Raw genomic sequence first — 13,870 nt, 5'->3', positions numbered from 1 at the left:
AATATTCTACTGCAAATGAACATATGAATTTCCAATAAAAGGAATGTTTCGTTATCAGTGCATCATAAGTGCTGGTTTTCAATTGCTGCTATTCTCGCTTTTAAATTAGAAATTTCCACTAGTTTCATCATTTAGTTTGGGGATTTTTATTTGCATCGACAATATTTTCAACTCTTATTTTCTAAAAAGAACAATAAGGCATGTATGAGTCCTACTGTTAAATCATATTCTCAATCCCTGCTCCCAAACCAGCCTGCGCTTGTGTCACAGTGTCCTCTGCCCCGTGGAAAGCAGGAAATACTGGGACGGTGGGCTGCAGGGCCTTTTGCACCACCGAAGACTTAGGGCCATAGTCGCTGTCACAACTCCTCGGCTGTCTCCAGTACAGTCAACTTCAGTGCCACGGTGCCCAAGCCATGCACACCGGACGCCGTCCTCATCTCAGAAATCTTGGAAGTTAAAGTCTCAAAACTGACCGCGACCTTCTACAGTTCCGGATCGTCCACCATACTCGCTCATCGACCTTTTAGAGCCATGATTCCCAAACTGCTGCCCATCGGAATCGCCTGGGGAGCTCTTAAAAACTCCCAATACGCGGGCTGCGCCCATTCCAATTAAATCAGAAAGCCCGTGAGTGGAAGCCAGGCACCAGTCGTTTTTAAAGATCCTCGGGTGATTTCAATTTCCAGCAGTTTGGAAACCACAATCAAACAGGCATTCAGTCCCTGGATCCCATGATTTTTTCAAAGACTATCAGTTTCATACTTCTTCCCGTTCCTTCCCTAACGAGTCAGGAACCCATGGTCGATCCTATCAATCTGTTCCAAGTACCTTTAGTGCCTTTTGACCTCTGAATTACAAAACTGCAATTCCGGAACAGTGAAACAATTTACCTTTTATTTTTTTCCTATTCTGTTTTCTATGGCTAATTACAGTCTGCTGCGCTTGTAAATTCACAGCCAATCCTTTTCCTTGTGCTTGGTCAGCTGACCCGCGCATCCCGCAGCCTCGACCACTCTCATGAGTCCCCTCTCTCGCTCACGCGCTTGCTCCCGCCCTCCGCACTGACCATCTGACCTCTAACGTCTCAGAGAAATGTGAAGACTTTAGAAATGTTCTCTCTACAATTCCCATCCATTCCCCACAATAACATATACCCACCTCGACAGCCTGTCTTCTTTCTCTTTATTTTCAGAAAATAAAATTTTCCTTTTCCAGGTCAAAGCCAACTGCCTTCCCTTTGCCTTTGAAACCTGCCACTTTCTCAACCCCTAGCTTCATCACTTATCTCCTCCCTATCCAGATCTTGAGCCTCCCTCTCTCTGCTGGTTCTTTATCCTTAATCCATAAGTTCTCTCTCACCTGTCTCCAAAACTTCATTTCCTTCCAGCTATTCTTTCTCCTTCTCTTCTCATACGAACTTTTCAGAAGTATTCTACATTTGCTATTTGTATTTCCGCACTTCCCATTCACTCCCTCACCCACCACAATTTAGCTCCTGCCTGCCCCCAAGGTCCTGGGAAAACTGTTTTGAAAAAGGATACTAATTACATCATTGACAAACACCTTTCATTGCCCCTAATACTCAACATCTATGCATTTGACACAAGTGATGACTCTCTACCCTTCTTGACACTCCCAGTTCCTTCCGTTTGCTCATCATCACATTCTCCTGGCTCTCCTCAAACTCCTCATACCAGTCCTCAGAATCGTTCCTTCTTCTTCTCCCTAAGGCTGGTATCCCAAGAATCCATCTCAGCCCATTTGCTATCTCTGAACCACCTCATCCACTGCCATGGTTTGAAGTACTGGGTGTCCACTGGAGATGCCTCGATCTGTGTATCCATCACCACGCAAACTTCCCTCCCTCATGATATACAAAGTAACTCATTATCCTCCACAAAACCTGTTCCTACCTCAGATGGCGGGAAGAGCTAGTCACCCAGTCCCAGGAGTCAACCTTCCTAACCAGATGTACCTAATTCACCGCTAAGTCCAGCTGAATATCACTCATAAACAATTCTTGAATTTAAAATCTTCTCTATATTCCCTTGAGTCTGTTGTACATACTGGCTTTCACAGAAAATTCTTGTTGAGGGAAAGGTTCTAAGGTTAATGTTTTTAAAGATTGAAAGCCACTGAGATAAAGGATCAGGTTTAAGCACCCTCACATGGTACACATGAACTAGCCTCTTTGCCCACCACTCCCTGTCTCTTCCCAGCTGCTACTCCAGCAATACTGGACACCATGGTATTTTCCATGTCCTTCTTTGCTCTGCCACCCACTCCTCCCAGAATACACTGCAACCCATCTCCACCATCACCTGACTATATTCTACTCATTCTTTAATGTCTCCTCCTCCAAGAAGCCAGTTCTGATCGCCTCAGGCTAGGCCAGGTTTCTGCAATACATTCTGCATTTCTCAGCCATCTCACTTACTGCATTGCATTGCGTTGTATTTATTTGTTATATTTTCTGAGGGTAAATATCATGTCTTATTCATTTTGGCTCTCCAGGGTCTAACACAGTTCCTAGTAGTCAATAAATGTTTACTGAACTAGACTGATTCAATTATTTTCTAACAGAGGCTATAAAAGTCAAGAAGTTTGAAAATCTTTTATGTGATCTAATAAAGAGCATATTTTTCAAGCACATTAGAATGGAAGAAATTATTTCTTACCCAAAGTACTAACGTATTACTATTTAGCCACAGATCTTTATACTCCTATCAAATTTGTTTCACAATACCTTCACATTCCCAAATAAGAGTTAAAGCATCATACACGAGGGCTAGACAGATCTGGCTGCTGAGAAGGTCTTGGGTTAAGTCTGTCCAGTGCTCCCATTCTCTCAGCAGTCCGCCATTTGATTTATCGTGTGCGATGGCGAAAGAAATTTCTCCTTTGCTGTATCTCACATACACTGCACGACAATCTAAATTTCTCGTCGGGTAGTGTGGTGTGTTAATGTATTTCCAAAGGAAAACAAAACTTTTCTGAATTTAAAACCATCTTAGAACAAGACCGCTTTTTCTTGGTTCAGAATTATATTTAATATAGAATATGAATTCCATTTATAAATCCATTAAACACCTATTATGATCAAGGCGTTGGACCAATAAGGCACTAGAGCCATGGGGTTTGTTAAGTTTCAGGAAGAGGGGTTCCCTTGTGTACGTCATTATTTGATGTAATGATGTACATTATTACATCAAATACTCTATGTAGGTTGTGAGTGCGGTAAATCACGATCATGTCTAACTCAAGGATCCTTAAAAAGAGAAGAGAACCAAAAACCTTGTAATCACCAAAAAAATTAGAAAATATGAATTAAGTAAGTAGTTAGTTTGAGAGTTTAATTTTATTCCTTATTGGAATAATCAGTATTGTATTCACAGTAAACTGAAACTCATTTCACTCAAACTGGAGAAAGAGTTGACAGAAAGTTACTGAGTTGGAAATGTTCAAAGCATCTGCCTCAACTCTTATGAAATACCCACACATGATGCGTATGTGCGTGCACACAACAGGAGCACGTGCACTCACAACCTACATAGAGTATGCTTTCTTATGTGTGGGAGGGTATTCTGGAAGTAAGGCAAATATGAAAAAGGATAAGGGAACAACAGAATTAGGACATAACTATTCTAAAGGAATGAGAACCATTTTTACAGAGATGGGAATGAATGACTAATTTATTCGTCATTAATGGGAGGGAGGCGGGAGAAAGGCCAGAGGGACTTCATGAACTGCCTTGTATTTACTTGTGTTTATGATAACAAAAACTAATGTAATAATGTATGTTCAGAAATTGATCACATTACCTCACTTATATACCTGTGCCTAATCGATTACTTTAAATCTTTTAATTTACATTTATGGTTTCAAAAAAACTTTTAAAGATTGGTCCTTAAGGAATCTCTTTACTGAAAGCCTCTCATTAAATTCTAAATTTTCATTCTAGAGACAATAGAGAGGGAAGTGGTGGCAAAAAAAAAAAGTCACTGCTCACTGGACAATTTAGGTCACTCTCACTAACCACTATGTCACGGGACTTTGGGGTAAAGGCAGCAGGTGGGGTAATAAAGTGAAGAGCATTCCAACCCAGACTGACAGACTCCAGGCAATCTGTCACCTGCCACTAGGTTAAAGGTCTTTTCACATGAACAGAAAGTACATGTCCTTTAAATTCAAACCCACACTGGTATCTTATCAGTGTGATCCAAAAAGAGAAAAAATATATATTCACAGATGTGCTTCATCTAGTTCAAATAATACAAAATTAATAAAAAATGAATGCTTAATACTATTTCTCCTTAACTAATTCATTTCACTGAATTTTACACTTAACATTAAGAATATAGAGACTTAAAGGAATTCTAGGAAGATTATGGCAGCAATGGCAGCAGTTACTGGATTTTTCCAAATCCCCACATAAAAACAGACAGAGCAACTAGAGAGCATAACCAAACTCCTTGAGAACATTTCCAACAAAACCAGGTGACAAAGTACGTCCACAAATTCCAAAATTCCAGCTGATGGGAAAACCTAGTATCAGGTATCTCTGTACGAAGCAAAAAGGAAGTAGTGAAGTATCTGACAGATCTAACAGGAAAACCCCAAAATAACTAACTGATATTTATCAGAAAAAAAAGGGCCAATCTGAAAACAGCAGCTGAACCTGGGAGGGGTTTTACTCCCCTCAATGGCGAGCGACCACAAGGGCCCACAGTAAAAAGGTCAGAAGGGGCTGGCACGAAGAAGTTCCAGTGCACTTGCAACACTGATGCATCGTGGCTCTCTTCTAGAAAAAGCTTCCTCCAATAAGGAGAAACTGCTAAAAATGTAATCGAAATTGACAGGTAATTCCAAAAAAACAGGAAGAAGAACAGTACAGTACCAGGAAATACTAGAAAGCAAGCCGCCATATTTTTGCACCACATGCAACAACAGAAGAGAAAGCTCTGTGAAGTTAAAAAAGCTATCTGAATTAATCATTCAAAAAGTCCAGGAAAAATCATTTTATAGTGAGCAACAAAAAGTATCAAGGTCAAATTCTAACTGAAAAGCGAGTCAGAGCAAGAAAAAAAACAGACATGCTCAAAGGCAGTTCGAAATGACGTGCTATTTCAAAACAAGCTAAAGAACATTTTTTAAATGATACTCAACATAAAAGAACAACATAAATGAGAATTAGAAAAATAGTAGTGAAATGACTGAACTCAAGCACGAATTAGAAATAAAAGAAAACATCATTTTAGCAATGAAGCCTAAACTGAAAGAAACTCGAGTGAAAAAACACAAGCAAAAATGCCTTCAAAGATGCAGAAGGTGGAAAGAAGAAAATTTTTTAAATCAAAAAGAAATGAAGACTTTTTCCCTTTGTAGGAAGCAAGCTTTTGGTTGGCACACCCAAAAAAGTCTGGAGTGGGAAGAAAATTGTTCACATAAAGGGGTGACTGAGCAAATAAATAATCAAAATGAAAATATTAGGAGTGAGGTTTCCCACAATTACAGTTACACCAGGAGGGGAGGCTAGAACACGTACTGCGGTGTTTGGTTAGAATTGGCGGTAACGTTGTTAACTCATGATATTTAATATATTTAGGAAGATAAACACTTGAGGATGTATGTGTTTGTGTATATGTACATAAACATACATATATTATCAAGCTCTGTCTACTAGAGGGCCTGGTCGTAACATCATCCCAGGGACAATGAGTACATGCAGCATCCAGATGTGGTTTCTAATTATTATCCTCCATTGAAGGGAATCACCTGTCACAAAGACGGGCACTCAATAAAAGTTTATTCTCCTCCTAAAGTCACAGACATTTATTTTTTTGTTTTCTTAAGACTGGACAGCTTAGCTAAGGCTTCCTAACTTTATTAAAGACTAGACAATTAATAAAATTTTATCACGATAACCATTTAAGACAAGCAAAAACTGAATTTATACATACTTAGAAATACAACAGAAATATACAATCAACATATTCATATTTTCTATTAAAATTCATTCAAGTAGAATGTTAAGCAAGTTTAATTGATTCTTCAAAGGTCATACATATCATAAGAATTTTTCTAAGGCCAAAAAGAGTTTCTCAGACAAGGCCCAGTATTCTGTATGTAACGTCATTTGGCTTGTCTCTGTCTGTATCTTACAATGCCCTTTTCACAACGAATCATAAAGTCAATTCGATCAGTATAAAATTTTTTTACAGAGTGAATTTTGCAAGCAAAAAACACAGAGCATGTTCTCAGTAGGTTATGTTTGACTTCTAAATTCCTTTTTCTCACCTAGTTACACAGAATACAAAGCTACTGACCTTTGCGAATACAGCCCATTCATATTTTCAGGTTTTGACTAATTAGGCAACAGAAAGAGAAATGTAAGGTAAAAGATAAATCATCCTGGTCATTTTCAATTGCTTCAACCTGGTGATTTTTCAATATAAATAGGGTGACTCTGATTGCTGCAACAATGCCCAAGATGTAAAGGTGCCGAATAGAAAATTACTCACACTTGGCCTAAGAAATTAACGTCATGGCAGTAAGAGCTTCATAGCTTCACTAGTAAAACTCCATTGAACCCCATTGGCCCAAGTCATCCCCTAAGATCTCCTTACTAAGAACCAATGTCTGTGGCAAACTTCTTCCATACTCTCTACCTCTACTTCATCCCTTACTTATTCCTAGCTCATCACACCCTGAGTTCTGACCCAACTAACTCAACCAAAGCAGCTCTCTTAATGATCACCAATGACTTTCTCAGTTACTAACTCCAAACACTCTTCTGTCTTCCTCAAGTCTTAATGTTATTTCACTTCTCCGATTAACTGTTGGCTTTTGCTTCCTTTACAAAGATTTATTTTCAATTATATGTATGTGATCTAGGCCAATGGAAGTTACTTGCCAATGTCACCCACAGGCAGCAAGTTACAGAGATGTGCACAGATATGCCTTTCATGAGAACTTGGGCTCTTAACCACTCCTTTGCACTGCATTGTAAAAATGAAGCACAGGCTATTCCCTGGGGGAACTGTACCCACAACCTTGATATTAATAATGCCTTCTTCTGATGCAGGGGTCAGCAAACCATGACCCAGGAGCCAAATCCAGCCCAAACTTTATTTTTGTAAATAAAGTTTTATTGGAAGCCAGTCACACACATCCGTTTACATATTGTCTATGCTTTCACACTGTAATGGCAGAGTTGAATCACTGTGACACAGGCTGTATAGTCCACGATCCCTACACTTTCACTATCTGGCCTTTTACAGAAAAAGTTTGCTAATCCCTACTCTAACCAACTGTCTTTTAGGTTCATCATTTGCAAATCTGAGGACGATAATAACGAACTCATTTATTTGCAGTGAGAATTACGGAAGACTGCATATCTGGAATAATCTAATGATAGCTGGCATCCCAGAATGTGAACCGCAGTCCAATTCGAGCTCTGTACTCCAGCATTTATTTAATGGGGAGAAAAATCCCATCCCTACTCTATCTCACCATCACGTTACTTCTTTCTTGGAGGCACACACCCCACCCCCAGCACCACAGAGAAGAGGCACACGTCTCCTGTTACTATCAGCTGCAAAGCCTATTCCAGGAGCTGCTCATTGCTCTCAATGGCTCTACCATTTTCCCTTCAACGAGGCTTGGATCTCAGAACTCATCTCATATGTCTCCACTCTACTCTAGCTCATTTGTGAAGTCTTATTTATTCAACCTACACAACAGCTTACAAGCCATCCCCTTGTCTGTTTTTCCACTGCTGAATCCTATTCTTGTCCCCATTACTTCTCACTATATCATCCCAGTAGACTCGCAATTCATTTCTCACATAAATTTTTATAAGCATCCTGCACACAAATGTCAGACCTGGCAAAACAGTTCTTAAACAAAAACCTCCTTTTAAGAGTATTGAATGTTGTGTTGCTACCCACTGAGTTAAGTCCTCGACTTTGCATTCAAGTGGATCACATGATATAATTCCAACCTACACCTCCAAATTAACTTCACACTAAATTTCTTGGGTACTTACTATGCTTTACATACGACATTAAACACTGGAAATAAAAAGATGAGAAACTCACATTCTGTCCTCAAAAAGCTCAAAATCCAGTAAGGAAGAAAGAAATACCCCATACTAAGAGAAATGTTTTAGGAAAGCTCTGAACGTGAAGGTATAAACACAAAAAGAATGCAAGAGCTAATTATGCCTCAAAGGACAGAGAGGATAAGGCTTCACTATCCTCAGAGAAGAGAGGGATTGAAGAAGCATGCGTGGAGAGGAAGAAAAATAGGATGTAAGACATAAGATCTCTACCGTTTCTCCACCTTTTTTCTCCAAAGCAGTGGTTTTAAACCAGAGGCAATTTTGCACCTCCTTCCAAGATGGGGGTGCATTTGGCAATGTCTGAAAACATTTTTGACTGTCGCAATTAGGGAGGAAGGGTGCTACTAGCATGTAGAGGGAAAATGCTTCTCAGCATTCTACAATACACAGGACAGCTCCCCACAACAAAGAACTGTCCAGCCCCAAATGCCAACAGAGTGCTGAGATTGAACAACCCTGGTCCAGAACCACGAGGAACAGGAGTAAAAGAGAGGATATATTTGAGGTAACTCCAGGATGTGTTGGAACGCTGACAAGACAGAGATGGCGAAGAAAGAGAAGGAGTTATGCCTGGACAACCTTGCTCACCAGAACAAAAGAAGAGAAAGCAAAACCGAACAGAGGGGGCAAAAGTTATTAATACATGCTCTACGTCTCATACTCATGAACTGGGACAAATCCGATTGTCGAGTCAAGATAATCACCTGTGAGGGACTGGAGAAGAGACGGGTAAAGAGGCTGAGGCAGAAGCTAGCAACACTTTGTTATGCGTCACCCAATTCAACGCATATTTATGACACAGCTGCTACTGGATGTCATGGGGAAAACACGGAGATAAATAAGCCATAATCCCTGCCTGCAAGAAGACTAAATTTCAGTGGGGAGAATTAGGTAAGTACATAAGTTATTAGAATAAAAGGGAAAATAAAACACACGTCCTAAGAGAAATACACAGGGGCTCGAATTCGCACTTCTTGTAAAGATTCAATGCAGTAATAAAGGATAATTCTACTTAATATCCTCTTGATCCTCTAGTGAAAGAAAAAACATTATAGGACAGCAAATCCCCCATCTTTGTTTGGAAAGCTGTGTATGGCATAAAAAAACATAATTAGCACTATAAAATAGCTGTTACTTCTAAATAGCCTAATTGCTAACACTATCTCAAAAGGACAAAGCACAATACTGCTGCAGAGTATTCCCATAGAGACTTTACTTTCTATTGAGACCCATGAAAAAAATTAGTTCCAATATCCTAGAGTAAGCCCTGCACTGAGAGGTTCTCATTATCATTATTATTATTTTTAACTTTGGGTGGGTTTTATTTCTCCTAAGGTTAGAAAACCATCTAGAGGACAGCTCTTTCAAAATTCCCCTCAGAAGGAGCCTCACATTCAACGTGAGAAAATAGAGAAATCCCTAATGGTGCGGCCAACATACATTTTTCATAAAGTGATTATCCTCCTGCAGCCTCAGCTTCCTCAGCCTTTCCCCCCTTCTGTAATTGTTTTCCTTGTAGGCCAGGCAACAATTACCACTGCTACAAGCCTGAGGAGGTTCACGAGCAATATATTTTACAATACATAAGTGTAGTGTCTCTGATATCTGGTGCTTTTATCACTAATTGCACTATAAAATGTGCTATTAAAACAGGGACAAACAAGATTATAAAAATCGCATAATGGACCATGACCACTTACAAAAGCCATTCATAAATGTTAGCATACCACTTATTTTTCTTATTTTCCAGTTAAATAATTATTTTTCCAAATTTTTATTTCTAGAGGATACCGACAATAACAATGAAAGAATATTTTTGGAAATTACATAATATACATGCTTGCCCTTGAACATATGGTTTTATAGATCTGCTCAAAATTAAAATTACATAAAAAGTCAGATAACGTGTGCTATGAACACTGAATTCCTAAGGACGTATACGTGATCTTGAACTGCACAGTTATGGCAAATGCATTTAGGCTGTGATTTCTATTCAAACTTTACAGCATGAGACTGAAAGCATGAAAAAAGCACAGAAGGATTTCACAATTCTAATCTATGAAACATACAGTATAACAAAGCCAATAAAACATTTATATCTTCGGAAAAAACAGAATGCTCAAATATTACTGCCAATTACTGCAGGGCATGGGTCATTGGAGCTGCTTATAGTATTTCTTATGTCATCAGCACTCGCTAATTCATGGGCAGGTTTTCATGTTTGTAGATGAGCATTTCAATCTCTTCACTATTTATTCATATGTTAAACCATTTTAAAAATAGGAATCAGAGATAAGAGAGAATAAAAATAAAAGTATTTATGTTAGCTATTAACAATTTTAATGAATACTTAGATGGAACTAGAAATTTTAACTAGTGACTCAGATGAACCATTGGGATTGTCTCTCTGTTTCATTTATCCATTACCGGAGTCAAACTAATTCTAATAATACCATGAACACAAATACCACAAACCAAATAGTGGCTAGAACCTACAAAACTAAAGACAAGTAAGCAATTAATGAATTAAAATTATTTGTTCTTCTTTTAGTAGGATACTCTTCTGTTAACTGAAGAATTAACTCCTGCCTTGATTTTAAGTGCCAGTAAGGAATGTGTGACTGAACTTGGGTCTCAAAGAAAAATGCCAGCACTTATGCAACTCCAGGATACAGTCTCAAATATTTTCTTCGATCCTTATAAAGGCCTTACTTTACTAAAATCAGAACCTGCTTTTAAAACAACTGATAAGCCACAATTACAAACATCTTAATTGTATACCTAAATTATTATATTTTCTCCTGGAGATATTAGCTAATGCTCAATTTTTCAATAGGAGACTGTCAGAAAGTCAGAAAGACAGACTACATAAAAAACATTTCCTCTAATTTCAGAAACTGAAGTCACTTATTCAGTAGGAATCATTTCCAAATATTTTTAATGCTAATAATAATTTACTTTTTCGAAATGCCAAATACTTGAAATTGCTCTAAAACTATGTTGGCTAAACCTAAATAAAAATCAGAAGCTTATTTTTCACCAGTTTCTTCTCCCAAAAATATTCCCTAAGACATGCCAAAGCTGTATTATCGAATAAAGTAAAATGAAGACAACACACATGAGATTATATACACAACTTACTTTGTCAGATGCCTCAGAAGCCAAGAGGTTAGTTGCAAGGGTCTGTAGCTTATGATGGGCCATATTTTTAAGAGCAGCAAGACTACGTCTTGTCATAGCTTGTTTTAGATTGACTGCTGGATGACTAAGTGAATCCACTGCGGCAGGAACTGCTTCATCACAAGCATTTAGTATCTCTACTGCTGTTATTCCCATCACACAACGATCCAATGCACCTGGAAGACATATATTCACAAATATCACATGCACTATAAAATTTCAAATCGTTTTTTAAAAAAAGAAAATACAGGGACATTTTTTTAATGTAGAAATGTTTTAACACAGTTTCTCGTACTTCCTCTAATAATCTTCCATGTACCATTACTTTAATCATTTCCTCTCTCATAAGGCTCCTACCACAACTTCCAACAAAGAGCCAAGATTTTAATGACTTACCCTTGAGGCTTCTCCACTTTCTACTTCCAAGATTGTCTCCTTGATCACTCCACACCACTACTCCATTACAAATATCAATTTCTATTCTTTTAAGTCCTCTAAATCGTGTATCAATCTTAAGCAAAAAAAACCCAACAACTAATTTTTGCTATTTTTCCAGTTCTTTCTATCTAATTTCTGAAGCCTTTCTTTCTCTAGGAAACGTCCACAAAACAGAAAAAAAAAGTAATTTCTCATTCTATCTCCAAATTTATTGACTCTTATTCTTAACACAAAATCAAATGTTTTCCCGTGTGTTTGTGAAAATAACTACTACTTCAACTTGGAGCTACTTCGAAGCTTCTTCATTTGGCCATCTATGCATTTCTTGTCTCAGGGTGCAAACTGCTTCCTGTAGAACAAAAGCCTTTCTGTACACTTTGATTTGTACAGTACCTATGACGACATCAGGCAGAGAAGGGTCTCATTGTGAAGATCTGTATATAACTTTTTGAAGATTGGAATAATGACAATAAAATGATAAAGGAGTTTATTTTGATTCACCAGGAATTCTTCCAGAGTCGTTCTAAAAGAGGACAAGTCAATTTTGAAAAATAACCATAGAGAACATCAGAAACTTAAATGGCAACAAAGGTTGTGCCCAAACATCCAAACACATATTTTCTTCCCGATGGTTATATGCATTGCCTCCTTAGAGACTTTAACTTCTGACTCACTGTCCTCTTTCCAACAGTACTCCTGGAAAAATTCTTGGCAATTTCAGTATTAACATAAATCAGTGTTTCACTAATCAATTCATTAAGTGTTGACCAACATATTTTAGAAAGCAAAGAAAAAGAAAAAATTATTACCCGAAACTTCTTGTGTATGTATGAAAAGAAGATTGTACATACTCTAATGGGATTTAAAAGTTCGAAAGGTTTGAAAATCATTGGCACATATGATTCTCCCATGTATTTTGATCTCTTGGTTCTTTGAGCCCCTCTACTCCAATAAGCTAAGTCCTTCGCTTAACTACAGCCAATGGTCACAATCTAATCTTCTCAGTATCGATAACTGAAATCCCAACATGACCCCAATTTCAAATATTCCACTCTCTGACATCAACTCTCATTCTTCATTTCTCTTGTTCCTATTCTAATAATTCATTTTTTCACCACTGACTTCAACAATTCATTAACCTGTCACCCTTACACTGTCCCTCACTTAGCCCATATCCTCATGTCCCTACCTACTAAATTAAAATTCCATTGTCCATTCTCGTAATCACAGCTTTGTCTTCACTTCACTTCTGTATACTAGCCAAGCAAACTCCAATCCTGGTTGAATCCAACTTTCCACCTACTCTGAACCTGTACAATGAAGACAGACATGAAAGACAAACATGTTGACAGAGCCACTTGAAATTCATGACCATTGATCTCAAGAGGGCCCTTAGTAGTGGCCACATTTCCACAGACCTTTCATATTCCTATTCTCCTAGTTAATTATTCCATATCTTTTCTTTCCACCAATCTCCAATACTCTATTTCTTACCCTTATCTAGGTAAAAATTTTTGTTTCCTATTTCATTTAGAAAGAAGCAATTAGAAAAGAAGTTCCACAAGCTCCCATTACCATATTCCCACTCACATTTCCCTATAATTATGAATAAACTATACAGGCTCCTAACACACTAGTAGCTTAAATCCCATCCCTCTCTTGTCTACACAAGGGCATCGTTTCAGCAATTCTCCCCTTTCTCTTCATTAATTTTCCCTACCTACTAGATCATTCCCATCAGCATATAAACATGCAATTATTTCACCTGTTAAAAAGACACAACACAGTTGACATAATCTCTCTCTCACTGGTATCTCCTTTTTCATACATATTCCCCAAAGAGTTGTCTATATCTGCTCTCCCATTTTCCTTTGAATTTATTCAAATCAGATATCATCCCCAAACATGCAGAGAACCTACTGTCCCCATGCTGTTAAATCTAATAGTTCTCTGTCCTCATTTTACTATCATTTACTATCAGCAGCACTTGGATTTCCTCTCTACTCCTTGAAACACTTTTTTCACTTGGCTTCCAGGCAACCACACTCTTCATTTTCTTATTTTCCCTGGAAGTTCCATCTCAGTCTCCTTGGCTTGTTTCTCTACGTCACAGAAATACATCTAAAC

General features: G+C 38.0%; 1 protein-coding gene across 3 annotated transcripts in view; it reads right to left on the bottom strand.

The window, feature by feature from the left end:
• WDR7 (WD repeat domain 7) overlaps positions 1 to 13,870 on the bottom strand; it is a 281,883-nt gene that overhangs the window by 209,726 nt on the left and 58,287 nt on the right. For all 3 annotated transcript variants that reach the window (XM_015590833.2, XM_006913696.3, XM_015590832.2), the window contains exon 15: positions 11,267 to 11,481. In XM_015590833.2, coding sequence (XP_015446319.1) covers positions 11,267 to 11,481 — 215 coding nt within the window. The remainder of the gene's footprint in view (positions 1 to 11,266; positions 11,482 to 13,870) is intronic.

This window comes from Pteropus alecto, unplaced genomic scaffold (genome assembly GCF_000325575.1).
Source record: "Pteropus alecto unplaced genomic scaffold, ASM32557v1 scaffold14, whole genome shotgun sequence".
Classification (NCBI taxonomy): Eukaryota; Metazoa; Chordata; class Mammalia; order Chiroptera; family Pteropodidae; genus Pteropus; species Pteropus alecto.
This window is presented reverse-complemented; position numbering and strand designations above follow the sequence as displayed.